This window comes from Crotalus tigris, unplaced genomic scaffold, assembly GCF_016545835.1.
Source record: "Crotalus tigris isolate CLP2741 ecotype Arizona unplaced genomic scaffold, ASM1654583v1 scf7180000019070.2622420, whole genome shotgun sequence".
NCBI classification, from domain to species: domain Eukaryota; kingdom Metazoa; phylum Chordata; class Lepidosauria; order Squamata; family Viperidae; genus Crotalus; species Crotalus tigris.
In genome coordinates, this window is record NW_024097360.1 from 455,806 (window position 1) to 481,241 (window position 25,436).

At 37.4% G+C, this 25,436-nt stretch overlaps 1 protein-coding gene across 5 annotated transcripts in view; it reads right to left on the reverse strand.

Moving 5' to 3' along the window:
• LOC120315302 (SLX4 interacting protein) overlaps positions 1-25,436 on the reverse strand; it is a 97,924-nt gene that overhangs the window by 66,498 nt on the left and 5,990 nt on the right. For 4 of the 5 annotated variants that reach the window (XM_039359448.1, XM_039359451.1, XM_039359447.1 and 1 more), the window contains 2 exons: positions 17,760-17,852; positions 14,817-14,870 (listed from right to left, as the gene is read on the reverse strand). In XM_039359448.1, the coding sequence (XP_039215382.1) occupies positions 14,817-14,843 (27 nt within the window). In that variant the 5' untranslated portion in view covers positions 14,844-14,870; positions 17,760-17,852. Of the gene's footprint in view, positions 1-14,816; positions 14,871-15,836; positions 16,244-17,759; positions 17,853-25,436 lie in introns of those variants that run through there. The other variant, XM_039359450.1, reaches the window with a different exon arrangement.

Consider the following 25,436-nt stretch of genomic DNA (forward strand, 5'->3'; position numbering starts at 1 on the left):
TCTTCCACCATCCGTGTTCCTGATGTGCAATTATATACCCGTGTTTCCCTGAAAATAAGACCCCAGGTCTTATATTAATTTTGATTCAAAAGACCCATTAGGGCTTATTTTCCGGTTAGGGCTTATATTTGGGGAAATACGGTACTAAAATGGATGATAATCTTAAGTGAGGCTTATTTTGGGGATAGGGCTTATATTACGAGTGTCCTGAAAAATCATGCTAAGGCTTTTTTCCCAGTTGGCTCTTATTTTCAGGGAAACACCGTACATAAGAAGGGTCCTCCAGGATCAGAAATAGGATCCACATTGTCAAAATAATCAGTTTCCAAGAGTGGTCAGCTATATGTTTTCCAATACTTACAGCATGGTATGAAATATCATTTGGGCTGAAAAAGAAAACTAAAAGAATGAATATATTAAAACTGGTAGCAATAAGACCCCAGAAAACATATACTGAACCTTATCTGTTCTGCCCAAATGAAAATGTGGCTGTGCATATCTAGAATGAAAAGCAGAATTCTGAGTGGGCATTCCCAACATAAAGAGGGTAAGACAACCAGAAACAGACAAAGCCAAAACGAAATCAAAATTCAATCCAAACTTGCCAATTGTTTTATGATGACGATGAAAGAGTTTTACAATGGCTTCTTGCAACATATGACTCTGGTAATATCAGTTCCAAAAGGGTGCAGTTTCCTTTGCTTAAAACTCAGTTGATGGAAAAATATGAATATATTTAAGTCACCCCAGAAACTAATTGCTACATAAAATCTACACAAGTTAACAATTTAGTTCCATATTATGGGGAGGCTACAAAAGAGAAGATTACACCAAACAAAGCTGACATAGCCGCATACAGAACTTTAACATGCTGATTGTATTAAAAACACTGCACCAGAATTTTTTCCACTTCATAAGAAGCCAGACTGTTTACATGCTTAAGTGGCTAGAGACTTGGCTATTGGCGTGTGGTCTATTTTGCAGCATAACCTCAAGAATAAAGAATCACGGAAATCATTTTACTTACAAGTGAGGCCACCATTTGATTACAAAAATTCTCTAGATACAAGTTAATGCATGTTCTAAGCATACATCCAGAAAGCTGGTGAATAAAAGTGATTCAATTGAAGGTAATCAAGGGTAGGACAGGCAGGAAATTTAACAAGCAGTTAGGTGATTTAATGATGACAGAGGTCAAACTAAGATGCTCTCCTGTTTTCCAGAAAAGGGCAAATAAGAGATAGATCGCTACATGAAATAGTTATCACCATTATAGAACCAATCACGAAGGTAAACATGCAAGGAAATAACTTCCTCCAAGGATCTTCGAGTTCTAGCTAAATTGTGGGAGACAAAACAAATTGATGAGATTTTTAAGTGGAATGGAGACCCATATAAAGTGGATAATGGCAGCTACTTTCTAGGGAAAAATTGGCTGAGGTGAAATGGGTTGCTGGAGCTTAAGACAATTACATCACCATCAAAAAATAGTAAAATGGGCTAGTTGAAAAAAGAAATTAAAACTCCTTTTTGCAATCACTGAGCAAAACAGAAATATGATCTACTTTTCCAATTTACCTCCAGCTTTGAACGTTGGCTTTCATTAGAAACGTGTTTTCAAATGCTCAATGAAATAGAAGTCATATTCACAAGCAAGCTGTTATAGTCATGATCCCTCAAATCTGAAAATTAAGCATCATGTGGATATGATATACTTTCTTGGCCAAATCATTCTTCAGAGTCCTGGGTGCTCTCTCAGTTGCTTGCAGTTGTCATCCTTTTCTTAGCTTGTGTTGGTTGTGCTGTAGTGGGTTAAGTTATCATGCACTTTTTAATAATGTATGTTTTGTTGGGAAATGATGTGTAGGTGGTTTGTTTCTTATACAGTACAACATTTTCTTATAAAATGGATAGCTCTATCATACACTAAAAACATCTCAGAAAAACCAACAATTACAATCACAGGACATCACCATAGCACACAGCTCAATGAAAGCCCCCCCCCCAAACATCTTAAGCAAACAAAACAACCCAATAACCTGAATAGGAAAAAAAAAGGACTCATCTACAACAGACATGTCAAACTCGCGACGTCATGTGACGTCGCGCAATGTATTGGGAGAGTTTTGCCATTGCCGGCAATGGGGTGGGCGTGGCTTCCACATGGCGGGCCGGCAGTTTGACACCCCTGACCTACAACATATCATGTTAGGACTATAAGGACAGACTAGCAGAAGACATCCGTGAACACCAACTAGCAGTCAGAAGGCATGATAAAAACCCCTTAATCTCAGAAGACATGGACAGGTTTAACCATAATTTCAACTGATAAATTGTGTGCATCCTTGTCCAAGCTAAATAAAAAAAAAAAATGTAGGGAATCAGCCCTCAATTGTCACATAGAAACAATCCACGTTTACAGACCTCAAAAGAGGCAATAAAAAAACCAAGGAGGAAAGAAAAAGACTAGTCATAGATACCCAGATAAACAGTGATTAACACTAGGCGAACAATCAAGCACAAAATAATACTCTAATCAAGGAACCTCCAAAGAGAAAATCACACCCCCATCAACACTGGCAAGGAAAGCTACTCTGTAAAAATAGTGAACAAACCTCACATTCCCTAGCACTGATGATGTTACCTACTTGGATAATGAAATATCTGCAAGCAAACTACTAAGCTCAGAGAGCACCAAGGATTGCACAGTTCAGCTGAACTACAAATACTCTCCTCTGTTGGAATACTTCTGCAGTAATTCATTAATAAATAAACTCTGTCCCCTTACAGTCTGTTTTTCAAAGAAAATATCATTTCCAATAAGCCTTGGAAACAGCAGGTGTGAGAAATATATTCCCAAACAGCCCCATGCAACACCAGCGAAGCTCTCCACAGCCCTTCTGGTTACAGAGACGTCCTATAACCTTGGTCCATTCCAAAGACCAAGAAGCATTTGCATTTGTACAAAGATATTGTTGAATATGTATTATTCACCAAGATTTTGAATCTGTCCTCTGGCCTAAGAGCAGATTTCTGTAAAAGATTTGGGTATCAAACAAGCATATCATTTGCAGCTGACATTCTAAGAAAATCGCCACGATCTAGATTGTTAACAATAGTTGACTCAGGAAAGCATGCTAAATTCCCCCAGAATTAAATCCCTGTGGCATTACGCCATTTTCTTCTTTTCTTTGTTCCTTTAGGAGAAGCTGATTCAGTCTGCCAGAATGGAAGAATAACCAAAATTCTGTGGTTAACTCTTATCTGATGTTCAAAGGACAAGAATGTCCAGCACCCAAGCAAACGTATCACATTGAGTATATATATTAAGGTCAAATACTATACACATTAGAAAATTGCTGGAAGATTTGGTTATTTTCTCAAGTTGTGATATGGAGAACACCCACAAACTTCCTCCTTAATCTGTTTTTCCTCCCTACTTCTTTCTGCGCAGTATAGTCATTCCCTCCCTCTTTAAAAAACTCTCTCATTTTGGGCCCTCCTCCCTTTCACTTTCCCAGACTATTTGCCACCCAGCAAGATGGAGCAAGAACGAACAGGAAAATACATATTCAGTTTGGCTATATATACTTCAGTAAACACACACACTTGCACTCAAGACCTAGCATGGGCATTTTGCAAAATGTAAGATTTCTGGTACACTTCATTGCTACAAATCAAACCAGTTAGCATAAAATGGCTTTGAAAGAGATCCCGCATACATTTACATTGTGTAAGAACAGGGGATCATAGATCATTCTGAAATGTATTTCACTATATCCCATTGGAAAACCAAGGTAAAAGTGCAACCTTCTTTTGTCACCTTGAAAACCACAATGACTTTTTAAAAATATCCAGTTCATAGAAATTATTAGCATATTTTCTGGCGTATAAGGCGACCCAGCGTATAAGACGACCCCCGACTTCGGCGCTGAGTTGCATGCCTAGAAAGTTGTCTTATACGCCGGAAACTACCGTAATTTCCGGTGTATAAGACAACCCCCAACCTTGGTGCCAATTTCAACGCTTTAGAAAGTTGTCTTATATGCCGGAAAATATGGTAACTGTCACTGTTGTGATCCCAAAGGCTTTATGAGTTGAAAAGAATGTGTTTATTAAGTATCTAATTGTGCTGTTGAAAGAAAAATCTTCATCAGGATCCACTCCAAGCAGGGAATAAACAAAATGGAGACAGCTATAATAATAATAATAATAACAACAACAACAACAACAAAATACAAAGACTTACAAATAGAAATAAAAAGACTGTGGCAAAAGCAAGCAAGGGTAGTACCAATAGTCATAGGCTCCTTGGGTGCAATCCCAAAACAACTGGAGCACCACTTGAACACAATTGGCATTGACAAATTCACTATTAGTCAATTGCAAAAGGCGGCCTTATTAGGAACTGCTTCAATCCTGCGACGATATCTGTAATACCATCAAACATCCACATCTGCCTATCCCAGGTCCTGGGTAAGGACTCGATAGGTAGACAAAATGCCAAATCCAGTCTGAACATCTGGCTGACTGTGCGATGATCGTCGATAATAATAATAATGTTGGAAAGGATCTTGGAGGTCATCGGGTCCAATCCCCTGCTCAGGCAGGAAGCCCTATACCATTTCAGACAAATTGCTGTCCAGTCTCTTCTTAAAAACTTCCAGTGTTGGAGCATTCACCGCTTCTGGAGGCAGGTTGTTCCACTGGTTAATTGTTCTAACTGTCAGGAAGTTTCTCCTTAGTTCTAGCTTGCTTCTCTCCTTGATTAGAAAGAAGGTTGTAGTTTATTGAAGAGCAAAGCCAGACAAAAATATGACTCTGGGAAAGCTGACCACATGTTGCTGGGAGTGGTGGGTTTTTATACCTTTCTGGGCTTTTGTGTTTGGAGTTGTTCCTGTTTGAGACTTTGTAGTTCCTGTGTCATGTACTTTGACCTCAGTTTGAGTGTGCCTTTCTAGTATTCTGATGGGAGGCTGACTTCCCACAGTGCTAAACATCCACTTATAAATGCAGACCTAAACACACTCGATTGAAAGGAAAGCCCCTTGAAAATGTGACCATCCTGCCTTTTCAAAAAGCTGCTACACAGTAAAGCTTGACTACTAATCTAGTTACAATTTCGCTGAACCAACAGTTATAACCTGTATACAGTGGTGGGATTCAGCCAGTTCACAGCATTTCGGCAGAATCGGTAGCTAATTTTTTGTTGCCCAGACCCAGAATGGACTTCCGGAAGCAGCATCCACACAGGGAACTGGTTGTTCACATTATTTGAATCCCACCACGGCCTGTATACCATTGCAGCTGAAGCACTGAACTGAAGAAACTCTAAAGATGTTTCCAGAACACATGTGCTACGCCTTCCTTTGAGACAGATTTTCAGTTCCTTACAATAGTTTATTTTTAACAGGCAAGTATAGTAGCTGAGTAATCTGTCACAATGAAGTGGCTTATATAACAAATATTGCACAATAAGCTTTCCTTCCATCGCCCAGGGCCGATGTATATAGGAAGTATATAGGACCACAATTCATAGAATTCCTATGGAAGATGGCATCCTGCAGGTTGTAGTTCAATACATTTCAAAGTCCCTTGGCTGAGAAAGACTGAATTAGGCCATTGATGGATGACTATGTTAAACTAATAATAATGCAGTAAAATATAAAATGAACTTATGTTCATTTTATAAGTCAATTGCTCAGCATTACAAAAAGGCTTCCTCAGAAATCATGAGTCATAATGCTTGCTAAATTAAAACATCAGATGTGGAAATGAAGCCTGAACATCTTTTTACACAGTCATGTTTTGCCTGAGAATGATTTTGTTAATGATGTGTAAGAACATCATGATACTTACAGAAGTAAAACCAAATTCACTTCCTCTCCACACAAAAGAATTAAAGTTGCTAATTCATGTATGTAGGAAATCAGTCAGGAGAAAATGTTAATAACAGAAAGGAAGTCCACATGAAGGAACTGCAAGCTGGCTGTAATGATTTTTTCCCCCTTAGTGTCAATTTCTTTCATCACTTTCAAGAACTGAACGGATATGAATTATTGTAATTTTATATGAATTTTGTTAAAATGTAACCTTGCAAATAAAGGTACTGAATACAATAAAAATGTTATTTCATCACTTATCTGCTTTTTTACATATTTCTCTCACTCAGATTTTAAAGAATGGTCTCTGAACCATGATTTAAGAGAACATCACAATGAAATGGTTCTAAAAATGCAGAAATATGGCTTGGATTTTAGTGTGTGAGCCTCAGCCCCTTGTGAGGTTCCTCCCCTTTCCATTTCTAGTAAAGCTATAAATGAATCACTTGCTAACTAAAGGTTTAACCTAGGATAAAGTTTGGGTTACCTATGGTTCTTCAAAACAGCCGAAGATTATTTATTCATTTAGACCTTTATACAATTAAAAAAAATGAAAGGGATGAACTTCTCAAATAGGCAAGTCATTTTATGATCTTAATAATATTAACAGAAAGCCACACAAATTTGAATAGACTATAAGCTTTCTAGTTCCAATACTGTCCCATTCCTTATCCTTCTTTAAAGTAATACCTAGGCAACATTAATCAGAGTTGAGCCTAATTCAAAAACATTGACAAGCCAGAGTTTGGTGACAATGAAAGCAAAACTTTCTGATTTGCTTTTTACAGCCATCTATAAATGGAAAGTTGGGTACCTATAATTCTAAATTATGATGTAGCTCAGCTTCACACTGGACAAGTGTGGCTTCCTTCTCATATTCAATGCAAGTTTGATTTTAACAACAAACTATTTTTAAAACACCATTTACTGAAAGGTGACAGTTTTTTCATACAGCTTTTATTTACATAAAGCAAACATGAAAAAATGATGATGATTTAGGCACCATCTGACTGAAGAAGGACTCCAATGCCATTATACTAACCCAATTCTTTTTAAAGAGAATACATTTGCTTTTTAGCACAAGATTTTCTTTTTCCAGCTTTCTGTTTCAATACAGGCATAAACCAGTATCTTGAGAGTTAAATAAAACCTTGACAAAACATCTTCACTAAAGGCTGCTTTCAAAAAATTCAGTCTAACACACATACACGCTCAATGCATTCACTTCCTAGTGGGATGCTGATTTGATAGCCAGGAGCAACTAGTCTATATTCATATGGTCAGAGTTGTTTAAAGCCACCTACATAAATATAGTTCTCACACAGCAAGATGACATTTAAAATGTTCCTCAACCATACAGAAGATGAGTCCATCTCCTCTGCTATTCTTCCCTAGGGAATCAACATCTAGCATAGAGTCACTCAATTCCTGTCACTGATGGGAGATTTAATGGGAGTTATTCCCTTTTTCTTCCTCTTGAGAGAAAAATGGGCACTTGGAGGCCTTGAATTTTTCAAAGCAGGCTTACAAACAGCATAATTCAACCAAGGCCCAAAGGTTTTAGATTAGTAATCATGAACCTAGCAAACAGGACTATTTACAGAAAGGCTTCTTTTCATCTCAACTTTATTTCTCCGTGGCAGTGAGTCTTGTTCATCCTCTCATGAACAGTTACAGTACAAGCTAAAATTGGAAAAAGCAACTTTCATAAGCAACTTTAAATCTTTTGATCAAGGGAATGTTCCCCCTCAAGGATTAAAGGGTTGCAAAACTGAAATAAAAGAAAATATGTAACCCCAATGCCTTTAACAGCAGAGGTTCCAAAGATATTTCAATGATGTCCAAAAAGTCTCACTTACCCAGGTGACTACTGTATTTTAATAAACTAATAACTGGGTGGGTTGGAGGAAAATAGATAGCTGGAAAGATGGATGGAAAGATAGAGAGATAACAAGATAGAGATACTAGCATGTTACAAAGTCAAGTAACAACCCCCATATGTCTTAAAAGGTAGCTCATTTGCTTTAAAGAGGACTTATCTGTCTAGAAAATAGGGGGGGGGGAATGAGCTGAAGAACAACCTGGGACGACCCAATCAGTTCCCTTCAAGTAAATAAGTGTTACCACTGACATGTTATGAAACAGACAATTTGTCTTTTAAAATTCTGGAAATCTCTCAACTGCCCTTAAACTAATGTACGTGTGATAGAAAAAGCTATTTTCTTCACAATTCAGAAAGCCCAGTTCAAAGATAAACCTAAGAAAATAATTAACTGTATTGGAGTTTTAAGCATCCTAGATGTCAGATCAAGTTACCAACCAGAAAGACAAAAGTGGATTTTGACAGCTAAATGATCAAAATACAAATGACAAAATTTTTTACTACAATCAAACTTGAAAGGAGAAAGAAAAATGTAATAGGATGACAGGCAAAGGACGCCCTTTGCTTGGTATTTAAAGGAGCCAGATTGTAATCTCAAACACTTCTGTAGTTTGCATGCATCCTGGCTTAACAGTGGCCAAGTTCAATGATAGGAATCCAAAAGATAGGGGGAAAAAAACACTATACCTGACAAGGGAACAATTTCTCAGGGGAACAAACAGGGAATGAGGAGATAATTCCAGTTTTATTAGGAGTTGACATTAAAGCCTTCAAGAGAATGCCCTAAGGAAGTGCAGAGAGCTCAAAAACTTGTTTTTGTGGGAGAACATTTCATATTGTAATTACTGCTATCATTGGCATCAGAGATAGCAAGAGCACCTTCTTGGGTTAAGCAAGAGTCTGTTTAATAGGGTGAAAGGGGGCAGGGAGAGAGAGTGCCAATAGCATTTCCTTAAGGGGGCAGCACAAAGCGACCTACAAAATCCTATTTCGAGAACACCACAAACGGGGATACTTACCAGATGAAAAACAAAAGGGGAGGGGAGGCAGGGAAAACTATTGTACATGATTTTTAACATGAGGCTCCAAAGACCCTCACTGAGGAACCTCAAAGACTCACACACAACTTTATGGTTATTTACTGATTAGACTAAGAGCAAGCCACCATGAAAGATCTGCTCAGTTTTAAATTAAATTCAGTGATCCCCTGACTTTAAAAAATTGTTCCGCCAAAAAAAAAAAAGTCAGGGCTATTCCAGATTAAAAAGTTTATTTTACATTCTCTATCTCGCTATGGGAACTCCAGATCAATCTAATAAATCCGGAAGAAAGTCCCATTCTATCCACATTATTTCAATGCTGGTTTCTTTTAAAATATTGTTAGATGTTAACATTTATGTTCTCCAGAATAGAACATTGCTTTTCTAAGGCTTCCCAATCAATGCTAATCTATCTTCACAGCATCACAGCATTTTAGTATTACATCAAAGGGGCAGCATGGACAGTAATGCCAATCTCACCTTTAATAGAGCTATACAACTTCTTTCATTCATGTTTGCTCATATTCAACTTTACAGGTTGTATTTAATTATTAGATTTCTATCCCAATTTTATTTCGGGGCTTAAAGTGGGACCCACAGCACTCCCTTCTCCTGACTTTCTTCCCTACAATCACCCTGTATAGTGGAGAAAGAACAAACAGTCTAAGGTGGCTGAGGGCAGACTAGCAAATTGGGCCTTCCTGCCGCTAGTCTATCTCTTAACTGCTATGCTTCACTTACTTTGTACCATCCAAAGAAGCAATGAAATTGTTGAATTCAGCCTTTCAGAAAAAAAAACTGAAGTAAAATTAATGAAGTAAAACTTTTCTTGTTGAATATAGTATTAATTTTCAACCCAAGGTCTGGAGATTGTAGCTCAAATGTAGATCAACTACTCCCTCTACAGAAAATATTGCATCACAACATCAGGAAAATGAACTGAAATCCTCTGGGAGCTTCTAATAAGATACATGTGGCTCTACTGAAGCAAAGCTATTAAAACCGTAGGTGTTCTTCTCTTCCTAAATTACATTTGAAACCGCCGAGATGTAAACAGATGAGCCAATGAATTTTCCAGAGCTTTCTAAACAGTTTTGAGTGAAAACATGTTAGATAATATATTACCAAGCAGAATCCATGACTTGCACAGAAAAAATCTGAATTTCAATTTGAAATCAAGCATATTATCATTGAAACCAGCACTGATTTATCATTTAAAACCTGTTTGATATACTCACATTCTCTCAACTGTTTTGACAACTCAAATAGTATTCAAAAAAGAAGCCCTTCCTAAAAAGTTTAGAACGTGAAATATCAAGAATCAACCAAATGTGACTGCAATGGGAGGAAGGGAATTGGAATCACAGCCAGACCGTTGTGGGAGAGTAGTTTGTAAACCTCAGGAGGGGGAGTGGCAGGATACTTGTAAAGAATCCAGGGTCCATTTTGTGGTATTACTCATAAGATGTGTTGATAATATTGTGGAGAGTAGGATACTCTACGAGGAGGAGTAGAGAAAAGTGCTTATGAGTGTTGAATAGAGACCTATGATGCTGATGGCTCTTGTGAGATCACAAAGTTGGATAAAGTATCAAAACAGCCAGTGACAACCCTGCATATCTAGACAATGTTGACTTTTCTACATGGGTGAAGAGAAGAAAAACTGTTTTTATAATCTTGTAAATCATAGGAAAACTGCATGCAATTCTATACATATATTCCATTCTGATTGAAAGAGGTAGTTTTCAAATAAATACACATAGAATTTTACCACAATAGTAGATAACCCATTATCTGCTGGGTCATCATTTTAGAGATATTTTCTTACCAACAGAGAAACAGAATGACCACCACAGGCCAAAGAATCAAATGGGAGTGAAAGCAATTTCCAGCTTCCTGTTGGCTTCCCCATTGACTTTGCTTCTGGGAAGCTGGCAAGGGAGAGTTGGAAATTTCCTTCCTATCTTCCTCCCTCCCTCCCTCCCTCCCTCCCTCTGTAATAGGGATAATAAGTAAGAATTTGTAATAATAAATAAAATAAATAAGGATAAGGATGAACAATAAATGTAAATATTTCAGGGGTTCTTGGTGCTCTCTGAGCTTGCTTATTTTCTTGCAGACATTTCATTACCCTGACTAGGTAACATCATCAGTGCTGTAAATGTAAGAATTTATTTAATAAGTAAGGATGGAGATGTTAAAGAGAAATTATGATTCTCTTTAAAATAAAATCTGCAAGCAGAATTATGCCATCAATGTTTTAAAATAAATCTCATTTTGTGGAAGTCATACTGAGGACATATTAAATAAACCTGTCTGAGGAAGCCACTGTTCTGCTTAAACTATTCTGCCTAAATAGAGATGGGATGTCATTGGTGGTCTCCAAGATTGGCTTTTTCTTGCAGACATTTCATTACCTAACTTACCTATCATCAGTGTTAGATTGTGCTAAATTGGGATGTTAATTCTATGAATGTCTGAATTTCTACACTGAACTACTAGGCCACACAAGTTTACCGACTAACAATTATAACAATTTCTGGACTCTCAATACACAATCGATTGGTAGTCACGAGGCACCAAAGAAATCAGGTTTCCATCAGATTAACATTTCTTCTTACATCATTCCTGTCATCACATGAGCTGTTTGTATGACTCAGTGGTTTGCAAGCCACAACATGGTTTGGACCTTTGCCATAAAATTAGCTCATCTCTTCTGGGAATCTAAAACGACAACAGAAGTGTATCCCTGACCAAATGTGGTCCTTGGTGGAAATTAAGGCAGTAGCTCATGGACAAGACTGAACGCTGACAGAAGATCAATAGATTGTCCTACCTTTCTATTGAGAGTGCTTGTAGGTATCCACACTTTCAGTATCATTCAAATAAAGCTTTACTCATTCTCACTAGTGACCAAGAGGCACTTGTTAAACCATGGAGAAAAAGTCTTGAGGAGCAATTGTTAATTACCATTTGATGTGGGTAAGCTTATATCATAGTTTAAATTACAGTGAGTGGCATATGACCCCATTTTCAGTGAACTGGACAAAATCTTTGGAAGCTGCCTAAAAGCAAAAGCAAAAGTTTTTTCCCCCCCAAACACAACTCTGATAGAGGGTTTTTTTTTTTTTTTGGTAAGTATTGAGATAGATTTCCAACAATTGAACAACTTTCCATTTAGAACCAATATATCCCCAAATACATCAAGGAGGAAACTTTATTCTTTTCTTTCTACAGCCTCTCTGGGAAGCAGCAAGGAGATGGGTCTTTTGAGTGATAACAGAAGTTTGCAATTGCCTCAGCCACCTGAATCTTCAGCAGTTTGGGAACTGCAATTAGATTAACATCTAAAAAATGCACGCAATAATAAATTATCACAGCCAGAGCTACATTTTTGGAAGTACCTGTAATGTTATCATTAGAAAAGTTTTAAATGCGGTCAAGTGAGGAAATATAAATGCCAATTGAATTGCTCTACCCTCTATCTTTCAATGACTTAATTACATGTAATAGTTAAGTTAAATGCTTCAAGCCGCTAACTTCTACTAAACATAGTAGAAGTATTCTGAAATAAACCACTTTGGAAGTTCAACATCCAAGAATTTCCATATTACAATAACCTTACAATGCCAATACCAGTTGTAAGGAAAATGTAAGCTGTAGTCAGCAAGGAGTGAATGAAATTCACCATACTCATAGGAAACTCAATGATTCTAAGTATTTGCCTTCTTAATATAATGGGGACTGAATGCCCTCAAGTTTTCCTACTGATTTAATAATTAGTAAAATTACATGATGGTAGAAATTATTAATACTCAGGATCACCAGCATGCTTCTTTCGAGCATCAGGCTAGAGTATGACTGAGCAGCATAAATATAAACTTTAATATTTAACTCTGAGACGCTAACAGAAGGGTTAATAGTATCTGCTATCTCATTAAAAACTGTAAAAGGAGACATGAAGGATTGCATATAGCCTTTAGTAAAGTAATACAAATTGACCACCCATTGTGCAATTACTCCCAAGACAATAAAAATCAAGTGTTCTCTGAAAGATTTACACAGCTGACATGGGAAAACAAGGAGAACAGAGATTTTATTCAAATAGCTATACTTAATGGCTATCTTTTCACAGGGTATTTTGTTGCTTGCAAATACATCATTTGAAAATGACAAAACTTTAGGCTGCAAGCAAAGATGCTTTTCACATGCAGAAAGGCATTTTCATCTCATGAGCCCCCACAGGCGGAGCAGGGGAGGGTTGTCAAATTTTAAAAATCACTCTTTTGTACAGATGTCATAATGACACACATATGTAGGTGAATGGTGGAGCTTGTATTATGATGTGACAATATACTTTTATCATTCTGACAAAACCTCTATATCCTGTGGATGTCTCTAAATCAATACAGGTAATCCCTGAATTAATTAGGATCAGAATTTCTGTCACTAAGTGATGGAAGACATTTGACTGCACCGCTTAGCGATGGCAATCCTTGCACTCCCCATTACTGTTATTGGGCAAGGATTGTGGAGTGTTAAATGAGGACTTCCTCAGAATTTCCTGCTGGCTTCCAACAAGCAAAGTCAATGGAGAAGTCAGCAGGAAGTTGCATGTCCCAGGCATCTCACAAGTAGATAGATACAATAGCACGTAGCACTTAGACTTATATACCGCTTCACAATGCTTTACAGTCCTCTCTAAGTGATTTACAGAGTCAGCATATTTTCCCCCAAACAATCTGGGTCCTCATTTTACCGACCTCGGAAGGATGGAAGGCTGAGTCAACCTTGAACCTGGTGAGGTTCAAACTGCTGAACTGCTGGCAGCCAGCAGAAGTAGCCTGCAGTACTGCATTCTAACCACTGCACCACCACAGCTACTGCCTGATGGGGAAGGGTGCACAAAGGGGCATGGATGGCCAATACAGCACAAGTACTACAGGGCCAGAGGTGACTGCTGCCAGGTGCCTAAGGATAAGGAGGTGACTGCTGCCAGTAGGGGAAGAGATGTTGTAGCTATCATAGCATGCTCCTCAGGGGAAAAAAAACCACAAGAGTGTGAACAAATTAACAGAGCAACTTGTCACCTTCCCTGCTAGCTTCACCATTGACTTTCCTTGTGGGAATCGGCAGAGGTCAGAAATGGTAATCTCATGAGATGTGATGCTACAGCCATCCTAAATAGGAGCTGGTTGCCAAATGCTTGGCTGGTGATCATGTGACTATGGAGGTCCTGGGACAGTTAGAACTCTGAGGACTGGTCTTAAGTACCACTCATTCAGCACCTTCATAACTTCCAATAAGTCACTGTATGAGTGGTCATTAATTGGAGACTGTATATATCAGGCTTCTTTTGTATTTTCAGCCAGAACAATGCAAAAAAGGAGTGCAGTTGAAACCTAAGGGGTTTTACTTTCCAGAAAGAAGCAAAATTATATAAACTATGATAGAACCAATCAGTTGTAATACTACATGATTTTTTTCAGAAACAAAAGGCTTCTACCACTTGTTCTATCACATAAAAATAAGATTCTTATTCATTGAAAATTGAAAATAGGTTGAGGTAATTTCTCCCCTCCCATTCGTTGCTCCCAGCAGTGAAGTCTTTGTAGAACAGTTTTAGTGGCTATCATCTCTCTACTCATGGTTGTCAGGATCCAGTCCATTACTGCATTTTACCAATAATTGATTGAACCGACAGTACAATCAATTTTATTCTTTGGCTGGTCACAAATATAGTTTGCTTTTATGATGATAAGTTGCAGTCACAAGCCTCTCCCTGAATTTATATATACTCTTATCTTTAGACAGTCACATAATTAGTGGGCTGAAATAACACTATCATTTGTTATGCTAGCCTGACACTAAAGGGAAATATATTACAATCATTTAGCAGTGTATTTCAATATAAGGAAAAAAAATCTATTAATACAACAAGATTTCCTCCCATAAAATCCAACTGGAGTTATTTATATATTGGTTTTCTGCCTACATCAATCATAAACTTACTTTGATAACCAATTTGTCCAAAGTCATGGTAGCCTCTTTAATTGATCATGAAACCTGTAAGATAAATAAAAAGAGATATCACTTTAGGAAACCTGCAATGATTAGGGACTCTGAACCTTACATATCATAATGTCAAACTTGAGAAGAATGCTGTGTTCATGAATGTGAATAATTTGGTTTTTCTTTTTACTTTGTAGCTTACTACAAAAGTACAATTAGGAACAGAATACAGGTAGTATGTTTAACCAAATTGCTTGCGGTTTTAAATTATTTCCGCAGATCAATTCTCTTTTTTTTTGCAATTATTGTGATAGAGTATGGAAAATAGCACATTTCTAACATTTATGGTCAAAGTCCCAGCCATATAATTACTTATCAGGATAATGAGAGAAATACTACTCTAATATTTCCCAACCCTGACACTTCTGATATCCAAAATTGTCAGCAATGGCAATTTTATCCAAAGATGGAAAACCTAAGTGTTACCTAAGTCTATATATTGTCAAAGGTATATTTTTTTCCTACTGAGAATGCATATTTATTTATGTTACAGTTGTCATAACCTTCCTAGCTGGATTCCATTTGCTTCACCATCATAAATGCAAACTGCTTTGATTAAGAAAGGATTAAAAAGAAAAAAAAATACTACCTATAACCGAAGAACACTTCTGATCAGAGCTTCTGTTTAAAATGGGAACACTGTAAATAATGTTACAGTTTACAAAATTTCAGGATTGATTTACTGTTGCTAGATTATTTATGATTTAAATCTACCATTCTGTCTGTTTGATAATATGATTATCAACTGGAAGTTGAAGCCGAGAAGTTCAAATTATAGGAGGGGACAAAGGCAGGGAGCTTCAGACTGACATCAATCTTTGTTTGGGTGCTCTCTTATTCAGAGTAAGAACTCTGCCTCATGAGAACAGTTTTATGCTTTAAACATCTCTGGACTCTCCCTCTAAATCAAACTCGATCGCATCACGTGATGTATCGTGACATATCACAATGTTTTTTTACCTTTGTGGAGCCGGGGTGGACGTGGCCTGTGTGTGACGCATCCGGCCCTCAGGCTACCAGTTTGACACCCCTGCTCTAAATGGAAAGAGGAGGGACCTGCAGGGGACATGACAGTGAGGTCTTGTAATGGTAGGTGGGAATGACCTCGAGACAAGAGGGAGAGTGGCAGACTAACTAACTGGCATGCAAAAAATATCTCAACCCACAGAAGTAGGGAGGGGTGGAAAATGTTTTCGAGAGAGCAAAAGAAGAAACTTTCAGACTTGCATATATTATAATGTAACCTTATAGTAAAGATAGAATTAGTATTCCTGGTTGTGCTTCTTATCTTGACTACCTTGTAGGGTTTACAGGCATGGCTGTCACACCTAATGCCACACTCTCTTCAAGTAACGGAACACCCACAAAATAAGCGTCACATGAACCATTACAATTTTCATCTGTTCACTGAACTCACCTAAACCAGGCTAAACCAAAAATTTTTTTTGGGGGGGGGAGAATCAGAAAAACACAATAGCCACTTCCTCCACGTTACTGCCAAGAGAATTATACAGAATTACATACATCAAGGAAATAAGCAGCAATTACATTCAACTCAAGCAAGTCTTTACCTTAATGCACAATATTAGAGTGAGGCCTTTCTCCCCACTGGCAGAGAAACCAATCCCAGGTTCAAGTACTCTTTCCTGTATCATTTATTACTTTTAAAAAAATCTTTTCTTGGAGGTCCCCATTGCCCTGAATCACGCTTAAGACCAAGGGAAAAAAATGAAAACACACATAAACACACACACACACACACACACACACACACACACAGGCCATTCATCAGAGAAACCAAAATACTTTCTACATTCCTCAATTCCTGGGAAAAAATACAGAGAAATTTTTTATTACTTATTGTTGCATTCAATACTTAGCTGTCTGACGAAGGGTGAGTACTATGTAATTAAAAGCAAATGTTTCCAGAATTTAAAATCAAACAGAAAAGGATAAAAGCTCCTTGAGATAAACTCTGGAATAAAGAGCAAAAGAAAGAGTCAGAAGGGGACTCAATAGTAGCAAGCTATTGAGGTAGAATTTAGACCAGTGATGGCTAACCTTTTAGAGACCGAGTGCCCAAAAACTGCCCTCCCCACCCCGTCTCCACTCCGCCCTGCCCGCTGGGCCACCCACCACCTCCACGACCCGCCGCAGATCACCAAGGCAGTCTAGCAGCGCCATGGCGGCCATGCCCTCTGCCCATACCCCATAGCATCAGATGTGCATGACAGGCTGCAAGGGCGGTCTTGTCCCCACTGCACGGCTACCATGTCCTTGGCTGTGCTGCTTCGCGTGGGCAGCGCGCCACGCATGCCCGGGGTCGCCAGAAAAAAAAGGTTGAGAACCACTGATCTACAGCAAGAACGAACAGGATTCAGTCTTTTGAGAGACTGTCTTTTCTTATTAACATGTTTAAAATGTTATGAAGAACTAAATCTACATACATATGTTGATAAGCATCACAAACTAAGTTATAAATTCGGAAAGTATATGAAAGCATTCTGTAGCGTGAAAATGTGGGTTCAGATTCCTCCAAGAAAAGCACTCTAAGCCAGGAACAGTTTCCAAAAACAGGATTTACTGTGGTCAGCTGAGGGTACCACTCCGAAGTAAGAATGTACACCAAAAAGTTCAGTAACTTTTAATGAATTCCTACATCCTATTACACCTGTGAACCACAACTTTTGGTAATGCTTATTAGTTTTTAATTCAGCCTGTACTTTATATGGGTTCTTAAGGTTATTTCTTCATTCCAAGTCTTATTGTGTATGTGTCTTTTGCCCTTTGACCTAATGGCAGTTCATATTTACCAACATGTACTGTACGGTGTTTTTCTTGTATAGCAGAATTTTTTTAAAAAAAATCACCTTCAATTCTTACCTGCCAGCAGAGCAAAGATTTGAGATTTCTCAGTTCAGATTCTAACAGCAGCCAGATGACGCTGCAGAAGTCACCGATTTTCTTTTTGAAAAACTGTAAACAAAAAAGGAGAAAGAGAGAGACAGACAGACGGGGGGGGGGGAGGGAGAAGATTGTTAATTGCCAAGTTGGAGAATTGAGATGCCTGAATCCTTGAGTTTCATGTCAAGTGGTATTCAAGAATACTGTGCCATAGAAAAGTGGAAAAAGTACCTAAATCAAATGAAGACATGCAACATTGCTTTCCTTCTTGCTATATCAAAAATCTCATTATAGAGGCCTCCAATTTTAAACTGGGAGTTGCAACTTTCACAAAAAGGTCCTGAGGACTTGCCATTCATGCAATTGCTATCTTAGGGGATATAAAATGATTACAAAGCATAATTTATAGACTTTTAACTGCCATTCTGAAAACCAGAAGGATAATCTCTGCTTTTCCTTCCTTTCCTGAGGATAATGAATGCACCACCCAATCATTTTCCTTTTTTATACAAGTTTATAGGCCCCATTTGGGGTCCAGAAACATTCTTGAAATAAAGAAAGATTAGGCATTTTGCTCTGATAGGAAGCAAACCAGCTTTTTAATTTAATGCAAAAAAGGTCAAATAAGGCAGAGAGTCTTGTGGACACCAAAAAAGATTTTCTCCAAGCACACAGGTAACCATGGATACCATTTTGGAAATCTCAGCATTACCTGTAGATAATTATGGATTTTATGCCACAGTTAATTAAGCCCTAATGCCCAAGAGACAACAGGAATTCCTTTGAATTGTGGACACAAAATAACATGGCACAAATCTCTTCATCCTTATGTCTTCAATTGTTAAAGAGGACTAGGCAGAAAGTTATCATCTAAGAGCTTAATTTTCTGGATTTTATCAAAAGAGCTAAGCTCCAGCAAAATCCTAATTCATTCTGCTAACCCTTGAAAAGAGTCACAAAGACAGATCTCAACCTAGACATCTATAGAGACACCATACACATCTGCAAAATAGATGTTCCTGCTGCATATAATGTTGCTATAAGCCCAGGACTCAAAGTCAGGAGTACATCATCACAATTAATTTGCCTGTAAAAGATTAATACAAACAGTTAGTTGAGTTAAAGCAAGAAAATATTGTACAGTCTTGGTTTCAGTATAATCAATTGTTGGCTAGGTGGAAGTTAGATCAAAAGGTTGGTATTACATTAATGGATGAGAATTTGATAAAACAGATTAAAGATCAAAATCGAACGCATATAAAGAGAATTTATAATGTTTTAATAGAATTGGACTCGGAAATGGAATTAGTTAAAGACTGTATGGTAAAGTGGGCCCAAAATATTCAAGAACCGATTCCATTGGATACATGGGAGGTAATATAAAATTTACCCAGGCACAAAATTTAAGAGAAAATTTTTATAAAATGTTTTATAGATGGCATCTGGATCCTAAAAAGTTGTCTTGTATGTATCCTAATTTACAGCCCAAATGTTGGAGATGTGGTAGTTTGGATGCCACTTATTTTCATATCTGGTGGACTTGTAGAAATATAAAAGCTTTTTGGATTAAGATCTGGTGGAACATTCAACAGATTTTCAAGAGAAAGATAAAGTTTACCCCACAATTATTTTTATTGGGTGTTATCACAGATTGTGATGGTAAAGAAATTAATTTGATGTTGAATCTGATAACAGCTGCAAGGTTATTAGTAGGGCAATATTGGAGGAAGGATTGCTTGCCTACTATAGAAGAATGGACGCTTAAAGTGTCAAATTTAGCAGAAATAGCTAAGATTTCTGCTTACTTGAAGGATCACTCACAAGAAAGATACATTTCTGTTTGGAGAAGATGGATAAATTATATTCAGAATAAATATGGGACTAAAAAGTTTCATTTAGCCAATGAGTGAATTTTAGAGTATTATTATGATATTATTATTTTTAGTATTAGTATTGTTTAACAATTTGGAGATTGTATTGTTCAATAATTAGGATATCAACTTGTTTATGTTTTATTATTATGTTTATTTTCAATTTGTTTATATTTATGATAAAGGGGAGTTAAAGCGCATTATGGACTTGGTTATTTATATAGTTGGTTAATGTTAGTTAGATTACGATTATCATATTTGTAACCCTGTACTCAGCTCTGGGAAGTGGGGGAGGGAGAGGGGGTTTTTGGGTGGGCTGGTTTTGGTTTATATTGTAATTTTTATAAAACTTTTTAATAATAATAATAATAAAAGATTAATACAGTAGGGTTCTGTATAGATAAAAATCTCGACCAAATAAATAAAATAATGCAAACTTTCACATATAGAAAACTAGAAAATGCGAGGCCACGATACACTCATTTCTCATGGATGTTTTTAATACACCTTCATTTTCTCTTCACAGAGAAGCATACAATTCATGTCTCCAAGCATTCAGATCTACAGCACAGGTACAGGATGATCAAATCACTGAGATCCAGATTATTTTCCCCACAAGCAGAATCATGATCTGCATTTAGTGATAGGAGATATATTGCATCCATACTTCAATGCACAAATACCATTTTCCACATGACAGGTTGAGCTGGATAGATCCTTGTCAGGTTTTCAGGCTGAATTGTTCCAATGCATTTGAGATAATATGACTCATCAGTATGCATCTGGTGCCCTCTAGATATGTTTGCATAGTATTAAGTGATCCCCTATGAATAGCAAATTCATTTCCAAATGTGGTTCTTTCCATAACTGAAACTAGGATCTCAGGTTTGAAGGATTCCAGGAGTTATGAAAATATAAAAGATTTTTATAGATAGAAAATTAAAAAGATAGCATGCTCAGCCTCCAGAAAATACAATTTAAGAAGAAAAACATTAGAGAAGAAATCATATATCTTGGAAGAGTACTACTTAAAGAGGAACACTTCATACTTCAGATCTCATTTATTACTTATTTGTAAATCATCTCTTTTATCCTGTATTTCCTTTTTAACAGAAAACAGAGATTAACAGAGATTTAACAGAATCTCTTTGTAGATTGCAAGTAGATGGGCAAGTTCATCTGTCTCTACAATGTAGCTACCATTGCTATCATTTAATGAATAATATAATAACACTGAGGGCAGACATAAAGGTAGATTTGATGGGGTTAAAGTTGGCTGCATACCAATACTCAAGATTTCGCTTTAACAAACCACAAATCTATAAATATATGGATAAGCTTCTTGCTTCCTTCATGCATGCTTCAATTATCCAAGGTCTACAGTTTTCTCTAAACTGGAAACCATGGTTATATTTTCTAAACCAGTGGTTCTCAACCTTTTTAATGCCGCGACCCCAACCGGTCGTAAGTCGAGGACTAAACCAGTCATAAGTCGAGGACTAAACCGGTCATAAGTCGAGGACTAAACCGGTCGTAAGTCGAGGGCTGCCCAACCAGTTGTAAGTCGAGGACTTTTCCTGCCCAGGAGTGCCGCGCATGCGTGGTGCCGCCCCCTGTCGGCCGAGGCGTAGCTGGCAAGAGGCAGAGACGGAGCAGGCCGACCACCGGCTGGGCCACCAGCTGGCCCAGCCCAAGGGAGGTAAGGCAACCGACGGAAAAGGGGAAAAAAATGGCGGACAGCCTTGCTTGGTGACCCCCGTGAAATGGTTGATCGACCCCAAATGGGGTTGCGACCCATAAATTGAGAACCACTGTTCTAAACCATCCAAAATATGAAATCACTGTTTAAACTAGCTCTGAAATCCCACTTTGGAAACAATACATGTTCATTCTAGTTCCTGTGAAATAGATCTGTCTACAGTATTTCATGGGAAAATGATAGCAAAGAGGCTGCCTAGAGGACATGACATCTTTGCATTCCTCAATTTATTAATTTGAGATTTGATTACTGTATCTCTAGCTAGCATCTCCTTTTCAGCATTCCATAGTTTGATATCTAATTATAAGAAAATCTGCCCATTTTAGTTGTCTTCACGGCACAACAGCATCACCTAGTGTTCGACAGAATTATTCCTGCAAAGATTTTAACAAACAGAATTTCTTCTATATAAGTAATCATTCTCCAGTTCCAATGGAGCCTCTTACTCTCCCCTTTTTGAGTGCTTTTATTCTTTTCCGATTTCTTCTCCATTTTCAGATCTCCTTAAATAATATTCTGTTTGAGTTTGGTGTGCAAAATCTACTTTGCATCCATTAGTTCTTACTGCCACATTAATTTACAACAAGGGGAGGAGAAATTTTCTCATACTCAAGATATGAGACTGAAGCTGAAACAAAGACGGTGATATTGGAAAGAGCGGGCAGAAAATGTAGGGTCTGCTCTGTCAGATACAACATCACACAGCTTTAAGCAACGCTTTTTCCAAAAGATCCTCTTTTACAAAATGCAAGTTTTGTCAGCTCCTTGTAGCTTGCCTCTAAACAATCACACATGCCCCCCCCCTTTCATTGATAGCTTAATGGAAGACATCAAAGCAAAGCTATTTGCAATAGCCTTCCTGATACCCTTCAAGATAGGTAGGGAAAGTCAATCTGGAACATCCTTGCCTGAAGTGCCCAAAGATGTGAGGGCGATCTGGCTGCGACATGTCACCCCATTGATCGCCAGGGTTGATTCGGTTGATCTGGCTGGCTAGGCGGGTGTCCCCTTCCTCCCTCACCACTCCATGTGCATCCCTCCCGAAGCTGCACTCTCGGTGGAAGAGGACGACCATCCCAGATAGAAGGAGTGTACCAATCTTCGGTCAAGGGTATACAATAGCTGCACTTCCCTGCTAGAACCTCCAAACAAGCTCAAAGCAAAGCTATTTGCAATAACTTTCCTGATACCCTTCAAGATAGGTAGGGAAAGTCAATCTGGAACATCCTTGCCTGAAGTGCCCAAAGATGTTAAGATTTTCTGGTGACTGGATAAATACGTATTTCTTGAAATGTTCAGTTCAACAGTTGCATAGTTATTCAGTAATCAAGAAGGAGGTGCATTTCATAAGCTGAACCAGTAGCTACATGGGATACTTAATACTGTGTAATTTGATTTATAGCGTGTCATCTTTTAGGAGCTCAATGCATTATACCTAGCATCCCCTCCTATTCTGCCTTACATGAACCCTATGAAATAGGTTGGACTGAGAAGATGACTGGCTGAAAGTCATCTAGCCAGGATCCATACCTCAGGGAGGAATCTTCCTAGTCAATAATCTTAGCCACCATACTGCCCTAAAATTGTATGCACATGTCTATTCATTTATGGATGCTTGCATGTGAACCCAGACAGATAATTTTATATTGGGATAGCTACAGAAGCAAATTCAGGCATTTGAGGAATAAACCTAGGTGGGGTTTGATTTAAAATTAATTATCCTATTTTATCCAGCTAGCTTTTTGCAGCAAACAATCAACATAGATTTAGTAAAATATGCATTTCTAAATGTTGTTTTAAAACAACATTTTAAAAAATCAAGAAGCAAGCAATTTCAGGAAACAACGAAAAACAACAGGTGAATTAATTTATCTGCATTTTTCTTCTAATTCAATCTGGGAAAAAAGTGTTTCCATTTTTTTCAGTTCATGAACTGTTTCTAAATTCTGAACAAAATTAGGCTAAAGGAAAAAATACACTTTTAAGTGGCAAAGAAAGCAAATGCTGTTAAATGCTTTACTGCTGTTATAAAATCCAAATCTTTCCATTAATTCTTTACTATGGCTTTCTTTTAAAAAAAAAACAACCCACAATTTTCAACTATTTATTTCTTGACTGAATTACTTTGCTCTTATGTTCATAATAGTTTACATGATTACTGGATAATTACTGAATGTTCCGATCATAATCAACTCCTTGTCGCCAGCTAAGGATTAAACCTGGTATTAAACCCTAAGGATAGCAGTAGGAAAATGAGCCTGACTGCACACCATTTTTAGCACCTGCAATGTAACTCTGTCATTGCCCGGTTCTTTTTTCAAGGTGACACTTGGTTCCATCCAAGCTTCAACAACAGCAGAAATAAAATAATTGTTTCACTGCTCTTCAATCATGGCCCCCAAAATAGACTCAAGGAAAGTAAGCCAAGCTTCCTTGTTTCCCTTTAGCTCCAGTAAACAGAATTCCATTTATATCTTTATGATCTGCAGGACCATCTTTCCCTAAAAAAATCCTACCAGGTCAGTTAGGATTGGCATGCTCCTTGTCCATTCCCTTGAACATTGCCTCTTCTATCCTTCTAACTTTCCAAAAACCATTGAAGACCTGGCTTTTCCTCCAATTCCTGGACTAAGGTGAGGTGGAGCAAGAGGATTTAATGATAGACTGAATGTTGGAAGTTTAACTTTGGTGCTGGTTTTTAAAATTTATGCTTTTAATAGATTTAATATGGTACCATGCCATTTTATTATTGATATTGTTTTCATTGTTCATTGGGAGCTTTATATAAGGGGTGAACGGATATAAATGTTTTAAATAAATAAATACATTTTCCATAAACTGAAACTGGAGTTCTTAATATAGCGCCCCAAGACTCCACAAATGTGTTTTATGTGGGAGAGTTAATAAAGCCCTCTTTCCCCCTCTTAGGAGCAGTTGCTATAAAGTAGTTACTGCAAAAGTCCTTGGCAATGTTTACAACATCAATCTTTTTTTTTTCCTGAAGCAGCAAAGTTTTCTACAAGAATGGTCACTAAATGAATGCTGCAACTATATACTACTGACTTCATCATTTCTTGTCACTTCTTATTATCGTGAATATACTTGCAGCACTATACCTGAGAAAGCTGCACCCTAGGCATTTAATGTTTACTACTATTTCTTGGAAATGTTTAACAATATGTGCATTTCCTGACTTATCAATTTTATTGGTAAGAAAACCATTCTGTGGTGGATTTTGTCTATGAAGGAGGTGTTGGTGTGAGGGATTGCAATGAAGTGACACTGTCCCAGGAAAGAGGGAGAATATTCCAAGGAGAAGAGTGAGACAAGAGACAATACAGCCTGGAGCTAGATCAGAGAAGAGGGGAAGAGGTTTAGGACAGCCACTCCCTAGACTCTCCCAAGGTATATTTGTTAGTAATAAATGTTTAATCTGGTAAGATTCCATCTATATGGTGTGAGCAAATAAAGAAATGAACTTTGGCAGCATTATTCTATATCGTTCTTGAGCTAGGCATGACACACACTTTTTCTGTTAATACATAAGCACATATGACGAAAATGTTGTGGATATATGCTATCCATTAAGACACAAGATAATAATTTTCCCCTCTAGAATATTTACACAACTCTCAATTTCTTCCTTATATGATTTATCCAACCATTGCCATGCCAATTGCTCTACCATATTGTTCAATCCAAGTCTACCTCAACAACCACTGTGTTGATGAAATATATATTCTCAACAAAACAGAAATATATTACATAAAGAAATGGAGGAATTTTTCCTCTAGAAATTACTTCTCGGTATAATTTGCTGTTGTTTATTATTAAATTTTCTGCACCTATTTCAACATTAAGGAAAGTATTTTGTTATGTTTATGAAAAATATACTCCCTCTTTCTGATATACACAGTATAGCTAAAATATTATAACCGTAAAATAAAGACACTTGTGATAATAAAGATTATGGACAAAATCAAGCATTTTGAGATTGAATCCACCTAAGCAAGTTAAACCAATAAT